The sequence below is a fragment of the Myotis daubentonii genome, chromosome 8, assembly GCF_963259705.1.
Source record: "Myotis daubentonii chromosome 8, mMyoDau2.1, whole genome shotgun sequence".
Lineage (NCBI taxonomy): Eukaryota > Metazoa > Chordata > Mammalia > Chiroptera > Vespertilionidae > Myotis > Myotis daubentonii.
Genome location: NC_081847.1, coordinates 45,538,617 through 45,564,097, shown reverse-complemented (window position 1 = coordinate 45,564,097; position 25,481 = coordinate 45,538,617). Strand labels below are relative to the sequence as shown.

General features: G+C 38.4%; 1 protein-coding gene and 1 pseudogene across 2 annotated transcripts in view; one reads left to right on the top strand and one right to left on the bottom strand.

The window, feature by feature from the left end:
• The first annotated feature begins 1,431 nt into the window (after positions 1-1,431).
• On the top strand, positions 1,432-2,374 carry LOC132240201 (elongation factor 1-alpha 1-like; annotated as a pseudogene).
• Positions 2,375-17,053: 14,679 nt separating this feature from the next.
• Positions 17,054-25,481, bottom strand: part of RELCH (RAB11 binding and LisH domain, coiled-coil and HEAT repeat containing) — a 100,972-nt gene continuing 92,544 nt past the window's right edge. For both annotated transcript variants that reach the window (XM_059706261.1, XM_059706263.1), the window contains exons 27-29: positions 24,562-24,650; positions 20,072-20,142; positions 17,054-18,765 (exon numbers count right to left, since the gene is read on the bottom strand). In XM_059706261.1, coding sequence (XP_059562244.1) covers positions 18,645-18,765; positions 20,072-20,142; positions 24,562-24,650 — 281 coding nt within the window. In that variant the 3' untranslated portion in view covers positions 17,054-18,644. The remainder of the gene's footprint in view (positions 18,766-20,071; positions 20,143-24,561; positions 24,651-25,481) is intronic.

The following is a 25,481-nucleotide window of genomic DNA, read 5'->3' as shown; positions in this document are numbered from 1 at the left end:
CTCTTACTGCCCTCCCGCTCCCCCTTCTCTCTGAGATTCATCAGTCTGTTCCATGTTTCCATGCCTGTACATTGAATATCTGCCCCCTGGTGGTCAATGCATGTCATAGCTACCGGTCGAACGGTTGAATGGTTGCTTAGGCTTTTATATATATAGATACCTCCTTGTTTTGCTTTTTTAGCTCTGGGATTATAATATGCACCTATAAATTATCACAGTCTACCTTCAGATAAAATTCTGCCACTTCAGCCCTAACTGGTTTGGCTCAGTGGATAGAGCGTCAGCCTGCGGACTCAAGGGTCCCAGGTTCAATTCCAGTCAAGGGCATGTACCTTGGTTGCAGGCACATCCCCAGCAGGGAGTGTGCAGGAGGCAGCTGATCGATGTTTCTCTCTCATCGATGTTTCTTTTTTTTTTTTTTTTTAGCATATTAGGCTTTTATTATATAGGATACAATCTATTTACCTTTTTTATTATTATTATTATTATTATTTTTTTATTGCTTAAAGTATTACAAAGGGTATTACATATGTATCCATTTTATCCCCCCGCCCTAGACAGTCCCCTAGCCTCTCCTATCCCCCAGTGTCTTATGTCCATTGGTTATGCTTATATGCATGCATACAAGTCCTTTAGTTGATCTCTTACCCCCCTACCTCCTGCCCCCCTCATCGATGTTTCTAACTCTCTCTATCCCTCTCCCTTCCTCTCTGTAAAAAATCAATAAAATATATTTTAAAAAAATTCTGCCACTTCAAGTGTCCGTAAGAACCAGGGTACCTCTCTCTGCTCCCGCCGCTGTGCCACTGTAGTCAGACGACTTGCTGTGCTTTGTGACTCCTTACTGTGCAGCCTGATTCGTGCACCGCCTGCGTGCTTTGCTGCCTTTTGGAAAGCAATCTGATGGTGTTTACTAAATAATTTTAAAGTACAATTATCCTCTGACAAAGCAATTCCATACCTTGGAATCTAACATATCAATCCATGAAGAGAGAGGTACAAGGATATTTGCCTTAGCATTTTTGGAAAACCACTAAGAGAAAACTGGGAAGATTTGTTAATATAGAAATGGTAGAAAAAATTGTGGTCCATCATAATATAGAATATAATGCAGCTATTTAAAAACATTAAGTAGTTTGGGAAAGATGTCCATGGTTCAGGGGTAGGCAAAAATAGCTTGAATTACCAGCCATCATTACCTAAAAGATAATCATAAGTAAGGATATAAAATAATAACACAAATAATACAATAATTAATACATGATAAAACAAAAGTAAAATGTGTTTTGCCCACCCCTGTACATTAAGTAAAAGAAGCAAGTAGCTGAACGTGAGCGTGGCATGACCACTGATATCTCCCTGTGGAAATTTGAGACCAGCAAGTGACCATCATTGATGCCCCAGGACACAGAGACTTCATTCATTAAAAGTATGATTACAGGCACATCTCAGGCTGACTGTGCTGTCCTGACTGTTGCTGCTGGTGTTGGTGAATTTGAAGCAGGTATCTCCCAGAGTGGACAGACCTGTGAGCATGCCCTTCTGGCCTACACACTGGGTGTGAGACAGCTGATTGTTGGTGTTAGCAAAATGGATTCCACTGGGCCACCCTACAGCTAGACAATGTGGGCTTCAACGTCAAGAATGTGTCTGTCAAAGATGTTCGCTGTGGCCATGTGGCTGGTGACAGCAAAACTGACCCACCAATGGAAGTAGCTGGCTTCACAGCTCAGGCGATTATCCTGAACCACCCAGGCCAGATCAGTGCTGGATATGCACCTGTGCTGGATGGTCCCACAGCTCATATTGCTTGCAAATTTGCTGAGCTGAAGGAGATTGATCATCGTTCTGGGGAAAAGCTGGAAGATGGCCCCAAGTTTCTGAAATACCGCCATCGTTGATATGACTCCTGGCAAGCCCATGTGTATTGAAAGCTTCTCTGACTACCCTCCTCTGGGCCATTTCACTGCTCGTGACATGAGGCAGACAGTTGCTGTGGGTGTCATCAAAGTCATGGACGAGAAGGCCGCTGGAGCTGGCAGAGTCATCAAATCTGCACAGAAAGCTCAGAAGGCTAAATGAATATTATTCCCAACTCCTGCCACCCCCGTCTTAACCAGTGGTGGAAGAACGGACTCAGAACTGTTTGTCTCAACTGCCCACTTAAGTTTAATAGTAAAAGTTTAATGATTACAATGCATCAGAAAACCTTCAGAAGGAAAAGAGAATGTTTTGTGGACCATTTGGTTCTTTTGTGTGTGTGGCTGTTTTTAAGTTATTAGTTTTTAAAATCAGTACTTTTTAATGGAAACAACTTGACCAAAAATCTGTCACAGAATTTTGAGACCCATTAAAATAACAAAGTTTAATGAGGAAAAAAAATAAGCAAGTAATAGAATAATCACCCCATGCTTTTTAACAACAATCATAAGTGGAAATATATGGAAAGACAATAAATAGCAAACACTAGTATACTTGTACTTACAAGTTCATTTAATCCTTACAATGGCCTTGTAAGAAATACTATTATCATTCCCATTTTACAGATGGGAAAACTGAGACATATAGGTCAGTAACTTGCTGAGGGTCATTGCCATTAAGTAGCAGACTTGGGATTCAGACCCTGGCTGCCTGGTTCTGCAGTGCTAGTCCTGCCTCACTAAGCACTACATTTAAAAAGATATATATTATTGATTTCAGAGAGAAAAGAGGGAGGGAGGGAGGGAGGGAGGGAGAGAGAGAGAGAGAGAGAGAAACATTAGTGATGAGAGAGAATCATTGACTGGCTGCCTCCTGCACGTCCCACACTGGGGATCGATCCCACAACTCGGGCATATTCCCTGACCTGGAAGTGAACAATGACCTCCTGATTCATAGGTCCATGCTCAACCACTGAGCTATGCTGGCCATGCAGCACCAAATTTTTAATATCAGGTGAGTTGCAGAAGGAAAAGGAGAAACTACTAATTTTATTTTTAGTGTTTCTAAATTATTTACATTGAGGAAAAAGTACTTCTGCATTTGAACCGACAGCTGTGTAAACTTGGTAAATAGATGTTAAAACTCTAAATGAAATAAGTGAAGGAATGGTTATGCGTACAGATGAAAGAAGGAATAGTCATCTGGCCTATTGTTATCTTGAATGTGGAGACAGGCTTTCTGGGAAAAGCAGTGGAGTAAAAGCTGGATGAGATGATGCTTTTGCCAAAAGAAACTATACTTTCACTGTGGCACTTCATGAGAAACACCGCAGCTCATTCCTGGCATACTTCCAGCATTACCCCCTTCTTGGTTAAAAAAAGATTAGGGGATTTAAGACTTCTGCTTGGAAAGCCCCAGAGGTGAGTGTGCTGGTTTTGGAAGCACTTTGAAAAATAAAATGCCCATGTTAACATATTAAATCTACTTTTTAAAAAAGCTTAATTAAAAAAATTTAATTACTTATTAAATACTATTTCTGCATTTATAGAACTATCACGTAAATATTTTATAAATATTAATGGAGAATACCATATTACCAACATAACCCATTAAAATAGGCTTGAGGATGCCCTCTTTTTAAATATAAATAAACATTATTATGAGAAACATAGAAGTATGCTAAAGCAATTTTTCTCTCTGAAAAATGCACACTGTAGCTAAAGGGGTTGCCCATCATTTACAGAAACTAGTTTAAATGTTACTTATAATTTAAAAACCACCCACATTTGTAAGCACATGTATAATTAAATTTGGTTATATATAATAATTGTAAAATGCGTTTTAAACACCAGTATTTATTAAAGTTAAATGTTTCCAATTTCTTAAAAGTACTCAGCTGATAATGAATTGTTGTATTTGGATGCAGAAAAACAAAGTGCATGATACAAATACAGGAATCATAGGTTTACTTAAAAATTTTTAATATGAATAGTGTGCATTTCACCTTGGAAATCCCCACCAGACCCCTCTTCTGCACAAGCTCAAGTTATCAGAATTAAAAAGGTAAAGTAAAAATGTGGCCATCATTTTTTATTCAAGTGAATGCCTTACATTACATTTGAACAGTCTTCATTTAAGCACCCAAGACAGAGACACGATCTCATTAAGGAAATGCTTATAAATGTCAATAAGATTGAGAATTAATCAGTTTATGTAATTTTTTTCACATGATGATATAAGAACAGTTCTGTCACTGGGCACAGAACTAAAGAGAATACATAGACTGGCTGGCATGGCTCAGTGGTTGAATGTGGACCCATGAACCAGGGGGTCATGGTTGGATTGTCAGGGCACATGCCGATGTTTTGGGCTTGGTCCCCAGTAGGGAGCATGCAGGAGGCAACCTATCAATGATTCTCTCTCATGATTGATGTTTCTCTCTTCTCCCTCTCCCTTCCTCTATCTGAAATCAATTAAAAAAACAAACACACATTAAGAAAAAAGAGAATACATTAAAAAGCAAAATTTTTAAGTGAACATAAGACTACAAATCTTATGTCTCTTGGCTTTCTGAATGTCCTCTTTTGAAAGGTGTCTATTTAGGTGCTTTGCCCATTTTTTGATTGGATTGTTTATCTTCCTTTTGTTAAGTTGTATGAGTTCCCGATGAATTTTGGAGATTAGGCCCTTAGCAGATATAACATTGGCAAACATGTTCTCCCACGCAGTGGGCTTTCTTGTTGTTTTGTTGATGGTCTCTTTTGCTGTGCAGCAGCTTTTTATTTTGATGTAGTCCCATTTGTTTATTTTCTTTAGTTTCCAATGCCCTAGGAGCTGTATCGGTGAAGAAATTGCTTTGGCATATGTCTGAGATTTTGTTGCCTTTGAATTCTTCTAGTATTTTTATGGTTTCCCGTCGTATATTTCAGTCCTTTATCCATTTTGAGTTTATTTTTGTGTATGGTGTAAGTTGGTGGTCTAGTTTCATTTTCTTGCATGTATCCGTCCAATTTTCCCAATACCATTTATTGAAGAGACTATCTTGACTCCATTGTATGTTCTTGCCTCCTTTGTCAAATATTGAGCATATTGGTTCAGGCCGATTTCTGGGCTCTCTATTCTATTCCATTGATCTGTATGTCTGTTCTTGTGCCAATACCAGGCAGTTTTGAGAACAGTGGCTTTGTAATACAGCTTGATATCTGGTATTGAGATCCCACCTACTTTGTTCTTTCTCAGGATCGCTGCAGCTATTCAGGGTCTTTTTTCATTCCAGATGAATTTCTGGAGAGTTCGTTCAAGGTCTGTGAAATATGCCGTTGGTATTTTAATGGGAAGTGTGTTGAATTTATAGATTGCTTTGGGTAGTATGGACATTTTAATGATGTTGATTCTACCAATCCAAGAACACGGTATGTTCTTCCATCTGTTTTTGTCTTCCTCTATGTCTTTGCCAAGAGACATATGAAAACTTTCTCAGAGTCACTAATCATTTGAGAGATGCATATCAAAACAACGAGGTACCATCTCACACCTGTCAGGATGGCTATCATCAACAAATCCACAAATGACAAGTGCTGGAGAGGATGTGGAGAAAAAGGAACACTCATGCACTGCTGGTGGGAATGCAGACTGGTGCAGCCACTGTGGAAGATAGTATGGAGTTTCCTCAAAAAACTAAAAATGGAACTCCCATTTGACCCTGTGATCTCACTTCTAGGAATATATCCCAAGAAACCAGAAACACCAATCAGAAAGGATATATGCACCCCTATGTTCATAGCAGCACAATTCACAGTAGCTAAGATCTGGAAACACCCTAAGGGCCCATCAGTACATGAATGGATTAGAAAACTGTGGTACATCTACACGATGGAATACCATGCTGCTGTAAAAAAGAATGAACTCTTACCATTTGCTTCGGCATGGATGGAACTGGAGAGCATTATGCTAAGTGAAATAAGCCAGTCAATGAAGGAAAAACACCACATGATCTCACTCACTCATGGATAATAAAGACCATTATAAACTTATGAACAAAAATAGATACAGAGGCAGAGCTGCCTCGAACAGACTGTCAAACTATAGCAGGAAAGCCGGGGAGGGTTGAAGGGCGGGAGCGGGGGGAGGGGGGTTAAGAGATCAACCGTAGGACTTGTATGTATGCATATAAGCATAACCAATGGACATAAGACACTGGGGGGTAGGGGAGGCCGGGGGATTGTTAAGGGTGGGAAAAAAAGGAGACATATGTAATACTCTTTGTAATACTTTAAGCAATAAAACAATTAAAAAAAATAAAAGACTACAAATCTTTCAGTGAAAAACCTAATAAATACAAGTTTTATTACCTATCCTTTTATGTTTTGCTCTTTCCCTCATCTTGCCTCTAAAGTACTTTTTAAATAAAAGTAAAGCATTAATAAATCAGTGTCCATCCAGAGATAAATTGTTTCAATACTATGATATTTCACAATGACACCCAAAATGATATGAAAATTTATGAAAAATTTATGAGATGTAGACAGGGAAACTCATCTTGGTTGCTTTGATAGACAAGGATTTTTCTAGTTCTACAAATTTGGTATTCAAAATAAGTGCATTTCTGAACTGTAAAACAAGTATTGTTCTATGGCCAGATTTAGATTGGCCTCAATAGACAACTGATGCTGATGTCCAGAGTAAGATAGAGTGACTTCTTTTTTAAATAGTATTTTATTGAAGTATAACTTGATGAATGATTGAAATATAACTTACATAAAGGGTTCAGCTTGATGAATGATCATAAAATGAAAATGTACATGTAGTCAGCACCTGAATCATGAAGTAGAACATCACCAGCACCCCCACAAGTTCCCTTATACTCTCTTCTTTTCATTACCTTTCATCCTTCTTGATAGATTTAATTATAATACCATTGATCAGTTTTGTCTGCGTTTTCACATCTGTTCATGGGAGAGATGGGCCTGTCCTTTTCCTTTCTGAATTGGGTTCTGTCAAGTTTTCATGTTAGGGTGTTAGGGCGAGATTGTGAAATGTATGGAGGGACTTTTCTCTGGTAGAATTCACTGGCAAAAGCCATCAGGGCATTGGGGTTTCTTTGTGGTATGGCTTTAAATTACAAGTTCACCTACATATTGAATTGTGTGTTTACTACCCCAAGTCAAGTTTCCTTCCATCACCATTTACCCTCCCTTTACCTTCTTCTACCCTGTCCCCTTCCCTCTGGCAATCACCATACTGTTGTCAGTGTCCATGAGTCTCTTTTTTTTTCCCTTTGCTTACTTCTCACCCAGCTCCCAACCCCCTCCTCTCTGACAGCTGTCAGTCTGTTTTCCGTATCCATGAGTTTGTCCCCACATGGTTTGCTAGTTTATTTTGTTCATTGGATTTGCTTGATGCAGAACTACTGAGATTTTCTGTCTTTTCTTCTGTTGGTTTTGGTAAGTAGTTTGTTTTTGTCTTTTTAAATAGGAATATGTCCATTCTACCTAAACTTTTAGCTTTCTTGGTATAAAGTCATTTATTATATCTTACACATTTTTAATGTCATAGGGTTTGTAGAGGTTTCTTATTTTTCATTTCTAATATTGGTATTTTATGCCTTCTCTTTTTCTTGATAAGTCTTACTGGGATTTAGTCACATTTATTACTTCAATTAGGTAGAATCAAATTTTCAGCTTTCTTGGTCTTCTGTATTGAATGTTGAGTTTTCCATTAATTTCTGATATTTACTGCCTCTGCTTACTTTGAGGTTCTTTCCAAACTTCTTGAAATGAACATTAGATAACTGACCTAAGCCTTTCCTTTTAATCTACGCATTTGAACTTGTATGTATGGTATAGCTCCCACTAAGTATGGCTTTAGTTCATCTGACACGTTTTGAAATTTTATTAATTCATAAAATGTTTTCTAATTTTCATTGTCATTTCTTCCTTAACCTATGGTTTCTTTTAGAAGCACATTGCTTATGTTTCCAACATATTTTATTTTCTAGTTACCATTTTGTTATTTTTGTAATTTCACTGTGGTCAGAGAACATATTCTGTAGATTACCCTAATACCAAAACCAAAGACATTACAAGAAAACTACAGACCAATACCGTTGATGAACATAGATGCAAAAATCTTCAACTAAATAGCAGGTGGAATCCAACAATGTATAAAAAGAATCATATACCAAGAGGGATTCATCCTGGGTCTGTGAGACTGGTTCAACATTCACAAATCAATTAATGTAGTACACCAATGGGCTAAAGAAGGCCAATTACTAGTATATGTCCATATCAATCCTATATAATAAAAGCCTAATATGCTAAGTGTCCAGTCATCTGTTCAACTAATTAAAGTGTAATATGCTAATGTATGCTAAGGCCACTCAACCACTTGCTATGACATGCACTGACTGCCAGGGGGCAGACGCTCTGACTGGTAGGTTAGCTTGCTGCTGGCCAATCAGGACTTAGCGAGACGGGCCGGACATGCCCTGGAGCCCTCCCGTGGTCTCTCCCCAGCTGGCCAACCTCCCACGTCCCTCCCTGGCCCTGATGGTGTACCGGTGGGGTCCCTCGGCCTGGCCTGCACCCTCTCACAATTGAGGACTCCTTGGGGGATGTTGGAGAGTCAGTTTCAGCCAGATCACGCAGGCCAGGCTGAGGGACCCCACTGGTGCACGAATTTGTGCACCAGGACTCTAGTAGATATAGAACAAGCATTTGACAAAAACCGACAACCATTTGTGATAAAAGCTCTTGGTTAACTAGAAATGGAGGGGAATAGCCTCAACTTGATAAATACCTACAAAAACCCTATACCTTGTGGGAAACTTCAAACTTTCCCACTAAGATCAGCATGATTTTGATTTGCAGAGAACAGATGCCAAATAGGCCCCATAACCCTGACAGTATCAGCCTAATGACACCCTCACAATGCTGCTTTCCTCACTCAGCCCAGCCTTTGTTGATCTGAGCTCTAACCTTTGAGTTACTCTGAACGTTTCTTAACGTAACTTAATCCCTAACCCTCCCTCACCTTCCACGGGGTTCATGGAAACTCATGGTCTGTCTTCAGATAGCTCATGTATATCCTCAACCTCTTCTCTAAAGGGTTTGTTCTTCATCTCATATTAATTGAATCCCACTACCCCTAACACACCCCTTTCCCTGCTAACCTTTTAAGTGGAGTCTTTTTATTTTTGTTCTCACAAACCTCTGTACCTTAGAGCCTGGAAGTAGAACAGGGGTTTTACTTGCTTTTCATTTCAACTCCCTTACTTGAATATTCTCACCAACATATTTTTGACTTGTCCCTCAGACTATCCCCCTGCCTTCAATATCTTTTTCCTCTTGTCCCGTTTGGATTCTATGGTCCATCATGATAATCATTCCTTGGCTAGTAGCTTTAACATCCTTGTCCTTTCTCCTGCTCTTAAGCATCTGGAAAAACCCAGTCCTGGTTATACTTTATTCTCTGCATACTTCACATCTGCTCCTGATTAACTGATCCTAGCTGGAGAAAAAGAACAAATAGCCCAATCAATGTGGCTCAGTGGTTGAGTGGCGACCCATGAACCAGTAAGTCAGGGGTTTAATTCCTGGTCAGGGCACATGCCCAGGTTGTAGGCTCTATCCCCAGTGTGTGTGTGTGTGTGTGTGTGGGAGGGGTGTGTGTGCAGGAAGCAGCCGATCAATGATTCTCTCTCATCACTGATATTTCTATATCTTTCTCCCTCTGAAAATCAATAAAAAACATATTACAAACAATTGTTTGAACTAGCTTGCTCTAAATCAGTGATGGTGAACCTTTTGCGCTCGGCGTGTCAGCATTTTAAAAAACCCTAACTTAACTCTGGTGCCGTGTCACATATAGAAATTTTTTGATATTTGCAACCATAGTAAAACAAAGATTTATATTTTTGATATTTATTTTATATACTTAAATGCCATCTAACAAAGAAAAATCAACCAAAAAAAAATGAGTTCGCGTGTCACAGGTTCGCCATCACTGCTCTAAATTCATAATTAGTATTTGAAATTGGGCTTTCAAAGTTTCTTGGCAATCCTACAATTTCCTCAATAATTCACTCTGCCATTCTCAAAGGCAACCAGATCTACCTTCTTTCACCTTGAACCTCCAATACTTTCCATATGCCTGCCAAGTTAATGTCTTTGCTTCATACTCCTTTGGGAGTAGAAATGAAATTCAAATAGAACCCCTGTTCTACTTCCAGGCTCTAAGGTACAGAGGTTTGTAAGAACAAAAATAAAACGCCTCCACTTAAAAGGTTAGCAGGAAAAGGGGTGTGTTAGGGGTAGCGGGATTCCATTAATATGAGATGAAGAACAAACCCTTTAGAGAAGAGGTTGAGGATATAGATGAGAAAATAGAAGGAATTAAATGGAAACCCCCTAATCTTCCCACCAGTAAATCTACCAACTTACCTCCAAATATATCTGTTCTCTGCTTTCTCCTGTTACAGAGGAGACCACTGCTTCCCTTTGTGCTCTGAATCTGCCCCCTCTTGCCTTCCCAAGGATTTCACTGTTATGGCTTGTAGCTGCTGCTGCATTCCCTACTTTCACTTTCCTGCAATCCTAGGTAAATCATGCCTGGCACCTTACCTACTCACTTACTAGAAGACAAAAATATGGGGTGGGGGTTACCCAGTTACCAACGCTTTAGTTATTCAGTGATTAAAAGATTTTAATTTGACTTTAAACTTTCCTAATACTTTCTAAATGCCAGAACACTTTCAGTTTTGCTGTTATGTAGTTTTTATAAAATTCTGTGAGGAAGAGAACATGGTATTATTTCCATGCTCTGTGATGGTAAGACAAAATAATTTGTTAGGAAGGTGATTACTGATAAAATCCATATACAAATAAATTAGAAAATGATTTACATTAAAAAATTGTCAAGTAATTATCAGAAATGAAAAAGCATCTAGCCCTGGCCAGTGTGCTCATTGGTTAGAGCACTGTAGGGTCTCAGGTTTGATTCCCAGACAAGATACCTGGGTGGCAGGTCCAGTCCCTGGCACTTGTTGGGGCATATGTGGGAGGCAAACAATTGATGTGTCTCTCTCACATAGATGTTTCTTTCTTTCTCTCTCCCCATTTTCCTTCCTTCCACTCTCTCTCTCTCCCCATTTTCCTCCCTTCCACTCTCTCTAAAAATCAATGGAAAAAAATATCCTTGGGTGAGGATTAAAAAAAAGAAGCATCTATGAAATAAAAAAGTCAATTAGATTTATACTACTTAGTAATGTGTATTTTATATAGAGAAATATATATTTTTAGCTTCACTGAAAATGCATATCCTAAAAAAATCTAAGGTTGTAAAAATATCAATAGTTCAAGAAAGGGTTATGTTTCCAATAAGATTGTAGTTTGCTAAAATTTTAGAAAGCAGACTGTCAATAAATGACAACCCTAAAGAACATCACTGACAAAGAATTTAGTTCCTGAAACACAAAACATGAAATGCCAGCTTATACACATCAAGAAATCTATTTATGCAATTATCTAATGGAAATCAATATAATGGATTAGTCTTTGTGAAATAAAAGAAACTAAAATAGTAATAGAGTGTCCCATGTAGATATGCTTTGGACAGAATTTTCCAGATATTATTAAAGACTCTTTTGAAAACAGCAAATAATTTACATTCCTCACTGCACTGAACAGGAATTATTTATATACTATCAATAAAAACATAATAGTTATTTTATATTGTGCTACATTTACATTAACTGTTGTGTACTTTATAATTGATTGGTCTTATAGTGAAACGGTTTTTTTTAATTAAATCTTTATTGTTCAGATTATTACATTTGTTCCTCTTTTTTCCCCCTATAACTCCCCTCCTCCCAGTTCCCGCCCCACCCTCCACCCTCACTCCCCACCCACTGTCCTCATCCATAGGTGCACGATTTTTGTCCAGTCTCTTCCTGCATCTCCCACACCCCTTCCCCCCCCCCCCCAAGAATAGTCAGTCCATTCCCTTTCTATGTCCCTGATTCTATTATGATCACCAGATTATTTATTCACTTGATTCTTAGATTCACTTGTTGATAGATGCATGTTTGTTGTTCATAATTTGTATCTTTACCTTTTTCTTCTTCTTCCTCTTCTTAAAGGATACCTTTCAGCATTTCATATAATACTGGTTTGGTGGTGATGAACTCCTTTAGCTTTTCCTTATCTGTGAAGCTCTTTATCTGACCTTCAGTTCTGAATGATAGCTTTGCTGGATAAAGTAATCTTGGTTGTAGGTTCTTGGTATTCATCACTTTGAATATTTCTTGCCATTCCCTTCTGGCCTGCAAAGTTTCTGTTGAGAAATCAGCTGACAGTCGTATGGGTATTCCCTTGTAGGTAACTGAGTTTCTTTCTCTTGCTGCTTTTAAGATTCTCTCTTTGTCTTTTGCTCTTGGCATTTTAATGATGATGTGTCTTGGTGTGGTCCTCTTTGGATTCCTTTTGTTTGGGGTTCTCTGCACTTCCTGGACCTGTAAGTCTATTTCTTTCACCAGGTGGGGGAAGTTTTCTGTCATTATTTCTTCAAATAGGTTTTCAATATCTTGCTCTCTCTCATCTTCTGGCACCCCTATAATTCTGATGTTGGTACGCTTGAAGCTGTCCCAGAGGCTCCTTACACTATCTTCGTATTTTCAGATTCTTTTTTCATTTTGCTTTTCTGGTTAGGTGTTTTTTGCTTCTTCGCATTTCAAATCTTTGCCTTGATTCTTGCGCTCCTCTGGTCTGCTGTTGGGAGTCTTTATAATATTCGTTATTTCAATCCGTGTATGCTTAATTTCTAGTTGGTTCTTTATCATAACATCGAGGGTCTCATTAGATTTCTTGAGGATCTCACTACATTTATCGGCGGCTTCTAGACAGTTCTTAAGAGACCTTAAAAGTGTGGTTCTGAACTCAATATCCTCCATTGACAGTTTTGTCCTGTTTCTTTGTCTCCGCATTTTTTATGCTTTCTTGGTGCACCCCCTAGTGGTCTTTCTGCGCAGTCTTGTTGTAGTTAAGCCTTGATTGTTGTCGGCAATACCAGGGGCGATTTGACCTCCAGGCTAACTGGCTATGAGAGTCCGCTGTGTCTGCAGTGGGAGAGCTTCTGTGCTGGATCTCTAGGGTGGTGCTAATCTAGCGTTTGCCTGAGGCTATCTGGCAAATGGCTCTGTGCAGGGCTTGGGCGGGGCGGGTCCTCGGGGATCTACAGGGCGGGCTGGAGCGAGCAGTTATGGCTGCTCTCAGTTCCGTCCCTAGGGGCTCTGCCTCACAGAGTCCCAGCAACCGCTGAAAACCTCGGAGAGAAAGCTGCCTTCGAGTTCCGACTGAAGCCAGACAGTCCCGCTTCTCCCGTTTGAATCTGGGTCCCTAGAGACTAGCCCGGATCTGGAGCTCAGAGTCTGAAACTCCCTCCCGACTGAAAACAACAACCGCACCCTCTGCCTCCAGCCCGCTCCGCGTGCACTCCGCACCTTAGTATTTCACTTCAGCACTGTGCTTCCTCTGAGTCTGGGTATGATATTCTCTTTCCTCCTAGTTGTAGAATTTCCACTCAGCCAGCCTTCCTGTGGTTCTGGATGATGTCCGTTCCATCTTTTGTTTTTTGAAGTAGTTGTTCGAGGCAGCAATCTCCCGCATTAACCTATGCCATCTTGGTTTCTCGAAAAGGAATTTTTATTTAAAGTTTTTTTATTTAAATTTTTTTTCTTAAACATGCAAATAAACAACCAAGAAGGCAATCAAAGCCCTTGCTGGTTTGGCTCAGTGGATAGAGTGTCAGCCTGAGGACTGAAGGGTCCCAGGTTTGATTCCTGTTAAGGGCATATGCCCAGGTTGCGGGCTCGATCCCCAGTGGGGGGCATGCAGGAGGCAGCCGATCAATGATTTTCTCTCATCATTAATATTTCTCTCTCTCTCCCCCTCTCCCTTCCTCTCTGAAATCCTATCTAATAAAAGAGAAACATGGTAATTAGCATACGACCGCTACCCTTCCCATTGGCTAATCAGGGTGATATGCAAATTAACTGCCAGCCAAGATGGCGGCCGGCAGCCAGGCAGCTTGAAGTGAACATGAGGCTTGCTTGCTTCAGTGATGGAGGACTGCAATGTTCCGCGCCTGCCTTGCTGGCCTCTGAGCTTGCAGTTTGAAACATTGTAACAAATATAGAAGCTAAACCAGGGGTGGGCAAACTTTTTGACTCGAGGGCCACAATGGGTTCTTAAACTGGACCGGAGGGCCGGAACAAAAGCATGGATGGAGTGTTTGTGTGAACTAATATAAATTCAAAGTAAACATCATTACATAAAAGGGTACGGTCTGTTATTTTAATAGTTTTATTCATTTCAAGTGGGCTGGATCCGGCCCGCGGGCAGTAGTTTGCCCACGGCTGGGGTAGAGCCATAACCTCCCCATCGGCCCTGCCTTGAGTGTGATAGTAGTGGCACCTCAACCCCCTGATCCGCCCTGCTCTGTGTGTGACAGGGGGCGGTGCCCCAACTCCCCTATCGGCCCTACTCTGTGAGTGACAGGGGGGAGCTCCTCAACCCCCTGATGGGCCCTGCTCTGTGCGAGACAGGGGGCAGCACCCCAACCCCCTGATTGGCCCTGCTCTGTGTGTGACAGGGTGGCGCCGCAACCTCCCCATCGACCCTGCCTTGAGTGTGACAGGGGGCGGTGCCCCAACCCCCCAATAGGCCCTACCCTGAGCGTGACTGAGGGTGGCATTGCAACCTCCCAATCGGCCCTGCCCTGAGCCCAACCAGGGGCTGCACCTAGGGATTAGGCCTGCCCTCTGCCACCCGGGAGCAGGCCTAAGCCAGCAGGTCGTTATCTCCTGAGGGGTCCCAGACTGAGAGAGGGCACAGGCCGGGCTGAGGGACCCCCCCCCCCCCCAGTGCACAAATTTTTGTGCACCGGGCCTCTAGTATATATATAAAAGAAGACAATCAAAGCAGTTTCCAGCAGTGAGTCCTGCAGGGGAAATATGAATGAGCAGACACGCCGCTGAGATTATGATTAAAGCACTGACTCCACAGGTGAAAGGCACACAGGACATTCTTAGGTAGAATGGAAATAGCCTAAAACCCAATTATTTTGCCAGTGTGCACAAATCTTCCAGATACAATTATCGGTTTTGGTTAGTAGCATATATCTTTAATCTGCTATTTTTAAATGCACTGAAATGAAATAGTAACAAAAACAAATGCACTGTAAATTTACCTTAGAACTTTTAAACACATCTAGTCACATGAAAGGCTGAATTCATAGTTTTCTTATAATTAACATCCAACATAAAGATGGAATTGTGTTGCCCAATTTGAAGAATTTTAGTAATTAAAAGTGCTAATTACAAAGCTCTTTAAATACAAAGGGTGTCTACCCAAAATGTATACACACATTTTTAATAATTATAAAGGCAGTGTTTATTAAAATACATTTCATTTTCAAAATTGAGCTATCAGCTGTTAAAGTGTGCATACATTTTTTTTGGGCACCCTTACATCCTTTACACAAAAAATAGTTAAGAAACCAGTAATCAACACAAAATATTAGCTCTAGTTTGCTATCGCAGATGAACAACGTAGTAGAGGGAGTTATGTCCTTAAAGTTCAAATCATGGTCAAACACAGATTATCATAAAAACTGCAGTCATGAAAAGACAATTCAATACATACTGATTTCACCTCTCCAAACTTTATCAGAGATCTTTTATTTGAACCAATTTTTAATTTATGTAAGAAAAAGAAATTTCATAGTACCTTGAATTGAAATCCCATTAAAATTACTTACTCACAATTTCAGCCCGGCCGGCGTGGCTCAGTGGTTGAGCATTGACCTGTGAACCAGGAGGTCACGAGTTCGATTCCCGGTCAGGGCACATGCTCGAGTTACAGGTTCGAGCCCCAGTGGGGGGCATGCAGGAGGCAGCCGATCCATGATTCTCATCACTGATGTTTCTCTCTCTTTCTCTCCCTCCCTCTCCTTTCCTCTCTGAAATCAATAAAAATGTATTTTTTAAAAATTACTTACTCACAATTTCATTCCGATTGTAAATTAATCTGATGTTTAGAAAAGTAATCTTTCCAAAGCAGAAACTGATGCAAATAAAGGTCAAAGACATCTATGTATAGAGTTAGATATTGCTACTATTAATTCGAGCATCGTTCTTGGAATAATTCAGCAAAATTGCTGATTATGGCACTTCTGGCTGTTTGAAAAATTTAAAGCTCTGACTTGCCTTTGAAATAGGCATAATTTCAAATTGGCCTTTCATTATTTGGCAAACAGCTTTCTGTTAAGTTGCATACTTAAACTTGTGCCGTTTTAAAAAAGTAAGTATGGCCCTAACCAGTTTGGCTCAGTGGATAGAGCGTCAGCCTATGGACTGAAAGGTCCCAGGTTCGATTCCGGTCAAGGGCATGTACCTTGGTTGCGGGAACATCCCCAGTAGGAGGTGTGCAGGAGGCAGCTGATCGATGTTTCTCTCTCACCGATGTTTCTAACTCTTTAGCCCTCTCCCTTCCTCTCTGTAAAAAAAATCAATAAAATATAATAATAATAAAAAAAAAGTAAGTATGGGAGTTTTATGGCCTGTTTGGAAGAACACAGTCTCAGTGATTAGTGTCTGTCTTTTCTTTAAAGAATCCATATTTTAGTATAAAAATCAATATGAAAATAAATATGAAGTCTTACTGACATTTAGATATTTATAATATACAGGAGACTCAAAATATATTGTATAAAATACATCCTGCCACCTAATGGCTTTAAAAAAAACCATTAGCAATTAGATAAATGGATTCACAAATTAATAAAAATTATCACAATAAAAATACATTATATTTATTTACCTGGTAACAAACATACTTATTCTGCTATAGTTCAAAGCAAATGAGAATTCAAACATTTTTCTTTAAGTTATCACTGAAAATGTATTAATTTTATAGCAATGATCTTTTTTTTGGAAAAGTAAATTAAATAGGTAATTCGTATAGATTATATTCCTAAAATAACATATTAGTACATTTTAATGAGTATATGCATTCTCATTTCCTTTTGCTTACAGACATAGTGTTTTAAAAGTGGAAGTAAATACACATAGACAAAAACAAGTATGCAAAACATTTTATTTATAATAGATCAACATTTTTGACATGAAAGGTAGCCACTTTCAATTTCTCAGGAATGCCTAGAACCCAACAGTTTTCAAAAGACTAATTTGTTAACAATTATTTCACTGTCGGTAAAAGAAATTATTTCAGAATGAACTTGTGAAATGGCTTCGCTTATTGCAACTGATTTATAAGCTTGAATGTGTGATAAGGTAGCTTCTCGGAAAATGAATGTAATCCAACTGTGTTCCAAGTATATGAAACCAGTTTATACAACAAACATGAGAATCACCCATGTGCAATGACTGTGCTCAAACGAGAATTCTTTATTAAAATATCATTTTTTCAAAAAGGCCTCACGTTAAACCCTCAAACCAATCTCCCCCCTTCTAAGTCCAGTACCACTCTTTTCTACTTCAAGATGCGTTACTTTATAGACAACTGTCAAATTCCAGGGGACCTGTACACTGACTTAGACTCTGTGTAATATACATCAAACACAACAACAATCACTGACTTTAAGGGACAAAGTGTTAACTAACCAATAATAATTTAGCCAATGTCATTTTTAGCTTAGAGGGAAAAGAACAGCCCCCAAATGTCCTTAACTTAAAGGTACTTCTCTGTAACACACAGAATGAAAAGATAATCTGTAAAATTAAAATCATTAGAAAATACCTTAAATAGTTTTACATAAATAAGTGTTCAATTTCAGATTTGAACCATTTTTTTCTTCTGTATTTCAATTTGGGGAAATTTTCACAATTATTAGCTCTTCTTACATTTATTTTTTAATATTTAAATCTACTACACAGCAGTTTGTAAATTCACCTTGGTTACCACTCCCCATGTTTATGTGTTGTCTTTCCTCAGGTAAGTCCATTATATTCATGTGAGTGCTGGGGAGGTTTAAATAGCACTTAAAGAATATTCAGGAGAGCTCTGAAATGTTCAACGTTTCATTATTATCCATGTACTGCAGGATCTGTAATTCAACTTCATCACAGCGCTATAAATACTGTGTGAATGGAATGCACACAATTCCCACAGACACACAAACTGAAGTCCAAAAGGCACAGAGTAATGCTGGTGGCTCTTTCTAGTCAGTTAAGAAACAATAAAAAGTCTGCATTATTCTTTCATAATTTAAATACTTAAGTAATCTCCACTTTTATTACTTTATAACAATGACTTCAAATTTACATTATTTTAAGTACCATTGTAATAGCTTAGTGTATAATACAGATATTTGCCAATATCCCATCCAAAAATTAAAAAAACAAAACAAAAACCCCTCTTCACTATATATATATATATATAAAAAAAATATTCTTAAGGACAGGAACATAGAAGAGGGATTTACTTGGTACAGAGTATCAACTCAATTTCCTATCACCACAGTTATAACTCCAAAATTAACAGGTATACAGTAATAATCAAAAGCAGTGCAAATATCTTTGGAGGTTAGGATAAAATTATAATTCAAGAACATAAAACAAAGCAATAAAAAAGGCAAGTACTTCAAGTACAAGGAACCAGTCTGCTTGAGGTCCATCGTAGTGTCTACTGGGGACTTCCTTCTGGCTTTCACTTCTTCCTCTGAAACACATTGGCCAACATGGCACCTGATGTTGTCAATTGGCCCATTTTGTTCAAAAACTTCGTCTTTGTATCTTCACTCACTAAGCTTGCAGCAATTGACATTGAGCTAGAGAAGAAAAGTTAAAATTCTTGTAAATCAATTAAAAAACTAAAATATCAATTTTTTTCTACTTCTTTAGTAAATACATTATGAACTGGTATCACAAAAGGGAAACTAATATATATGGGGAGGCGTTTCTATGTACCATACGAGGTCAGGAGCTTTCAGGTTCATCCATTATATTAAAGGAAGCAATATTGTGTAGTACAGTGGGGCCTTGACTTACGAGTGTCCCAACTAACGAGTTTTTCGAGATACGAGCCATCTCTCAGCCGATTTTTTGCTCTGAGTTGCGAGCTAAAATTCGGGTTACGAGACAGCTTCAGATACCCCACCGCTAGTTGGCGCAGCGAACGTCACAGTGAACGCCACAACATCAGCCCAGCATCACGTATCTCACTCGTTCACTTTTTGATTTGACATACAAGTAATTTGAGTTACGAGCTCAGTCACAGAACGAATTAAACTCGTAAGTCAAGGCCCCACTGTAGTTAGGAGCAAGTCAGGAATGAGACTGAATCTTGGCTCTGTCTCTTACCAGCTGTGTGACCCTAGTAAGTTATTTAATCTCATTTGTAATATAATCCTCATCTGAAAAATGAAAATAATTCTATTACTTAACTCATTAGGCCGTGTGTGAGTGTGTGAGTGTGTGTGAGTGTGTGTGTGTGTGTGTGTGTCTACACCTAGCCTGACAGGATGAAACACTTATTCCTGGCAGTCAGCTTTAAAACACCTTTGAGTTTTTTATGTAACTGTGCCCATTTAGATGAACTGCTGAAGGTTACTTCAGCCAGAGCTAAGAGGACACTCAGTCTATTTGCAAATTACTTTCTCTCCTCAATGCCCAACTTCACTCCTGCATATCTATGTTTGTATTTTCATTCCATTGGATCTCTGAATTCTAATTAGCTTGGTTAGAAGCACAAGTTTATAATCCTATATGCAGTTTGTCAAGTTACAGCTTACAAACTCTTGTCACAAATTTCTAAGAAGCTATTTGACCAGTGGTTCCCAAATCTAGCACGTATAAACTCTGGAAGCTTTTAAACATACAGATCTCTAGGCTGAATGAGAATGTTGAGAAGAGAGCACAGATTATGGGGAAGAGATCTGAATTTTAAATTCTCCTGATAATTCTGATACAGGTAGGTTACGGACTAGCATTTGAGAACTGCTAATTTAAAGAATGTTCATATCTGCCAAATAATTGACTACAAAATAACACAAAATAAAACACCATGACCACATATAGAAAATTTACAGAATTTAAGGTTAACGTGAAGTCTTTAAAAAGGAATTAATGTCTTACCCTTGAGGCTCTTGGACAGTCTTATTCTCTACTTTTTGTTCACATTCTTTTATCATGGAACTTAAAATGACCTGATTAAAAAAATAACTTTAGTGAAATACAGTTGACATAGTGAAATGCTATGGTTAATCTAAAGTTTTTAATATTCCCATAAGCTAATATGTTACTTAAAAATGTAAAGTTTTCACAGTTACTTTGTTAAAGGAATTCACATTAGGTTTCTAAATCAGGTGCAGAAATAGCGTTAAAAGATCTCAATCATATAACAATAATTTATTTTGATTTTCACTAACCTTCCTTCTAAATCTGATTCCCATTCTTCCTTAGTTTCCCCCACCATCTAATGTTAAGAGTAAAATGTGTATACATCTATACATTTAACATATATGCCTACCATGGCCACACACATTTTCTCAGTAAAAGCTGTTCTATCCTGTATATCTTTGCTTTTTTTCAGGTTGCAAAAAGCAAGGTGCTCTATTTTAATGTTTACAGCAGAGCCCTAGTAGGTCTGTGGCTACTAGTCTGGGATACTATACATTGGGGGTCCAAGAGTTCACATCATTTTTGCAGGGAGACAGAGTAGTGATGGAAAGGGTAGAGGGGTCTAAGAAGCTGCTGCTCCTATCGCTAGCAACCATGCCAGAAACAAATGGCATTCCTGAATATTCTTGGCCTGTGTTTGGGAAGGGAGGTCACTAAACAACACATACTTGTCACCTACTATGTCCCTGGAACTTTTTAAAACAGAGAATGCAGCAAATAAAACGAGCAACATTCCCTCCTTGTGAAGAGCTTATAATCCCATGTTCTAGACAATAAACACAAAAGCACAGATCAATTAGATTGTATATTAGAAGGTGATAAGGGCTTTAGAAAGAACACTGAGTAAGAAGGCCAAGGTGAAGAATGTTACAGTTTACATGAAGGTTTTTGAGCAGCCTTAAATTGATGTGTTAGAAATAAAGAAAAGTTAAAAAGTTACATAAATAAAAATAGTTAAAAGTAAATCCAAGATTCCTCAAGAAATCAGAAAAATATAAAAAAATTAAACCTAAAGAAAGCAAAAATAAAGATGAAAATAGAAGTCAATAAAATAGAAAACGAATACAGAAAAAAACAACACAGCCTAAAGTTCAATATTAGGAAAATTAATAAAATCAATAAATCCTTATCAAAACTATTTAAAAGAGAAAGCAAAAAACAAGTTAATATCAGAAGTGAAAAAGGGATAGCAATACAGATCCTATAATAAGATAAAAATAAAAATAAAGTATTAAAAAAAGAATATATTCTTTGCAGATGACAGTTCTATATATAAAACATACACACAAAAATCCAGAGTCATTTTATTAGGATACTAAAGTTTCTCAAATTGGCCAGACATACATTCAACATACAAAAGTTATATGTATTCCTATACAAAAACAAAGGGTTACAAAATATATAATCCTAAAAATGATAGCATTATAATATAAATATAAGGTGTCACATTTTCTCAGATGAAATTATAAAACTTTATTGAAAGACATCTAAATAAATGTAGGCTATAACATTTTCTGGATAAAAAGGCTTAAAATCATGAAGATGATATCTCCCCAAATTAATTTAGAATGAATTCAATTTCAATAAGAAGCTGAATGAGATTTTTTTTAGAACCTGTTAAGATAATGCTCAAATTTATATGAAAAAGCTAAGGGTCATGAACAGTCCTAGAAAAAGGCCACAATACAATGCTGCACTTGCCCTTGTAGGTTTCAGGACTTTTTAACAAGGCCACTGTATGAAGACTGTATATCATTGTTTTAGTAACTGACCATGAGACCAACGGAAAAGAATACCCCCTAATAACAGACACATGCACACATGGAGACTCTATGCATGAGGGAGGTGGCACTGCCAATCAGTATAGACAGGATTAGCTGTTCAACAGATAATAATGGGATGACTGCTTATCCACAGAGAAAAAAAAAAAATGTAACTGGAGCACTACCTTACATCAATTTTAGATGGATTAAGAATTAAATAAAAAAATACAACTTTTAATCATTTTAGAAGTATAGGAGATACTGTCTTTTGGAAATGATCAATGCCAAAAATGTGAAAAGACATATCACGAACTGAAAAAGATATTCACAAAACTAATAAAATACTGGTATTCCAAATATATAACAAACTTTGAAGAAATAACAGAAAAAAGATAACCCAAATGAAAAATGGGTAAAAAAACTAAATAGGCTTTGATTGAAGAACATAACTAGTCTATACAGTAAACATACAAAAGATGCTCAAGTTCGACAATAAACAGAGAACTGCAAATAAAAACCATAATGAGATACTATTTTATACCCATCAAATTAAAAAGTCTTGAGTGTCACTCAGTGGTTGAGCATTAACTCATGAACCAGGAGGTCATGGCTCAATTCCTGGTAAGGGCACATGCCCAGGTTGCAGGCTTGATCCCCAGTAGAGGGTGTGCAGGAGACAGCAATTGATTCTCTCATCATTAATGTTTCTATCCATCTCTCCCTCTCCCTTTCCCTTTCTGAAAATGAATAAAAACATATCTTTAAAAAACAACAAAACAAAACAAACCTAAAAAGTCTTAAGAATACCAACTGTTGACAAGATATGGATGAAAAGGTATGGACTCCTATATAAGTCCTATCAGATCTGAAAAGTGTCCTTTCACTTTGATCATCAGCAATCTTAGGAAGAACAGTTCACTGGATTAGTGTAATGGTAATGAATATGGTAGACCAACAGGCATTGTGCAAGTTGACACAGTGAGCAGACTAAGGAGAGGGAAAGAGATTTGGGGAGGTATGAAGGAAAGTTTTTGTTTTTATTTTGTTTTGCTTCCTTTAAGAGGGAGAGTCAACCATGATAACAGATTAAAGAAAAGCCACAGAAAGACAGGTTGCAGATATAGAATCTATATATATAAAAGGCTAAGTGTCCATCCTTCCCTCCAACCAGTAGCTATGATGCGCACTTACCACTAATGGGCAGATGCTCAATGCAGGAGCTGCCATGACGCACACTGGCCATTTAAAAATAAATGGCACCACAGACCTGGCACTGACAAACCAACACTCAGCTTCCCCCAAGTGGAACACAGGCCCCACCACCACCCCAGAGCCACAGCCCACCAAATCGTAGCCAATGCTGCCAAGACCCCATGGCACAAAATGTGGCCCACACCCCAGTCCAGCCCAGAAATGGTCGCTGTGGGTGCCAGGTAATGACATCACGTAGCAACGCCCGGCTTTCTCTTCCTAGCGACTAGCTCCTTGGAGTTTCTTCAGTCAGGAACCTGACTTGCTTTATAGCCAGGTGCAAACATTTACAGTTTAACCAAATGTTTGTGAAGCGTTTTCACGTGCCTCATCTCATTTGATTCTCACAGAAGTCCTAAAGTAGGTAGATAGGAGACTTGGTAGAATCCTATTTTCTTTTCATTAGGCAGAAAACGGAGATTTAGAAAGTTTAGAAACTTGACCCGGCTGAAAAGAAGTAAGCCGTCTGACACTGGCCTCCCATTTAAATTAATTCAAAGAGTTTCCTGTGATGCCAACATTTGCGATGACTATTAATAAATCACAAGGACAAACTCTAGACAGAGTAGGAATATTCCCACCTGAACCCGTTTTCGGACATGGTCAGTTACATGTTGCTTTCTCTTGAGTTCGAAGAGTGTGTGACGTTAAAGTTGTAAATACTTCATTACAAGGAAAATTAAACACTCTGAAAGTGTTTTTACTTTTAATGTAGTATACTGGGACATATTAGAATAAGTTGTAATCAATTTATCAGTCATTGTTTTTATCAATGTTCAATGCTGTTTTTATATCATGTTTTTGTTTTTTTATATCATCATTTTGTTGTTTTTTATATCATGTTTTTGTTGTTTTCATATCATGTCTTTGTTGTTATATCATGTTGTTATTGTTTATTAATCAATTTATATATTATTTTCCTGTACATTTTACTAATTTCTTTCATCTTTAACACTTCTATTATAAATGGTGAATAGCAATATTAAAGTATCTTCTAATTAATTTCCTTTCAATGTGCACAAATTCATGCACTGGGCCAACAGTAAGAAATGAATGACAAGGTTTTGAAGGAAATAGGGAGACAAACTGAATGAAAGTTGATGATCAGAGATGACACTGTATAGCATTTTATAGATTAAAAGCATTTCATGTACATTATTTTATTAAATTCTGATTATATTTAGTGAAGGAAAGTATGTAATCCCTACTTTAGAGAATGAAACAGGCTCAAAGATGTTAAAGGAGTTGCTCCACATCTTATAATTAGTAAATAAATCCATAAAAGGACATTGAAGTAATTTTTAAAAAACTAAGTACAGCATATTATAATCATGTCTCACATAAAGAGGTATAAAAATCTGTACAGGAGATATTAAAACATATGAACACAACACTGATGATCACAGTGGCTTAATCATCATAGTAGCTTACCTCATGCTCTGGAGAAAGATGTTCCATGTCAGTGCGCAAACATCTGAGACCAGGTAAAAAGTGATTAACCATTAAGTCCTCTGATATGACTTGAGACACATAGTTAAGGTAATTAAAAAAAAAAACCCCACACACCTAATATGTCCAATTCAACTCTCTTAAATAATGCCTATGGCATGCAGATCACCTAGAGTAAACAGACTTCTGCAAGCATGATTCTCATTTGTTGGGTTAGTTGCTTATCAAGTGTCAACTGATTTTATTCCCACAAATCTGCCAGTGGTATTCATTATTGTAACATTACACAATTACATGTTATATAAATATTCATGCAATTTATTTGGATGTTTAAATGAGTAAAATGAGTATAGAAAGTAAGAACACTGGCCCTGGCTGGTGTTGCCCATTGGTTAGAGCATCACCCCATATACTGAAGGATTTCGGGTTCACCCTATCTAATAAAAGAGTAATATGCAAATTAGCTGTCACTTCCTCACGCCATCAAAAAGATGGGGGTGGCCACGGAGCTTGAGTGAGCAGGAGGCTTGGGGTGCCCCTGGCGATGGAGGAAGCCAAGCTTCCCGTCTGCCCTGGTTGACCCTGAGCTTGGCTCAAGGCTACAAAGTTTCAATTATAGAAGATAAATAAATCCCAGATACCTGCTTCCAGCCGGCGTGGCCTCTGTTCAAGGAGGGGCTGGGAGCCTGGGCTGTCAGGGGCAACCCAGCCTTCCAGCTGGACCAAGGCTACAAATTTTCAATTATAGAAGTTAAATAAATCCCTGATACCTGCTTCCAGCCCACAGGCGTGGCCAGCCTGAAAACGGCTATCAGCCCCTCACCCATGCTGGCCAGGTACCCCAGTAGGGTCCCCCACCCCAAAGGGGCTGTGGCCAGCCTGTAAACAGCCATTAGCTTCTC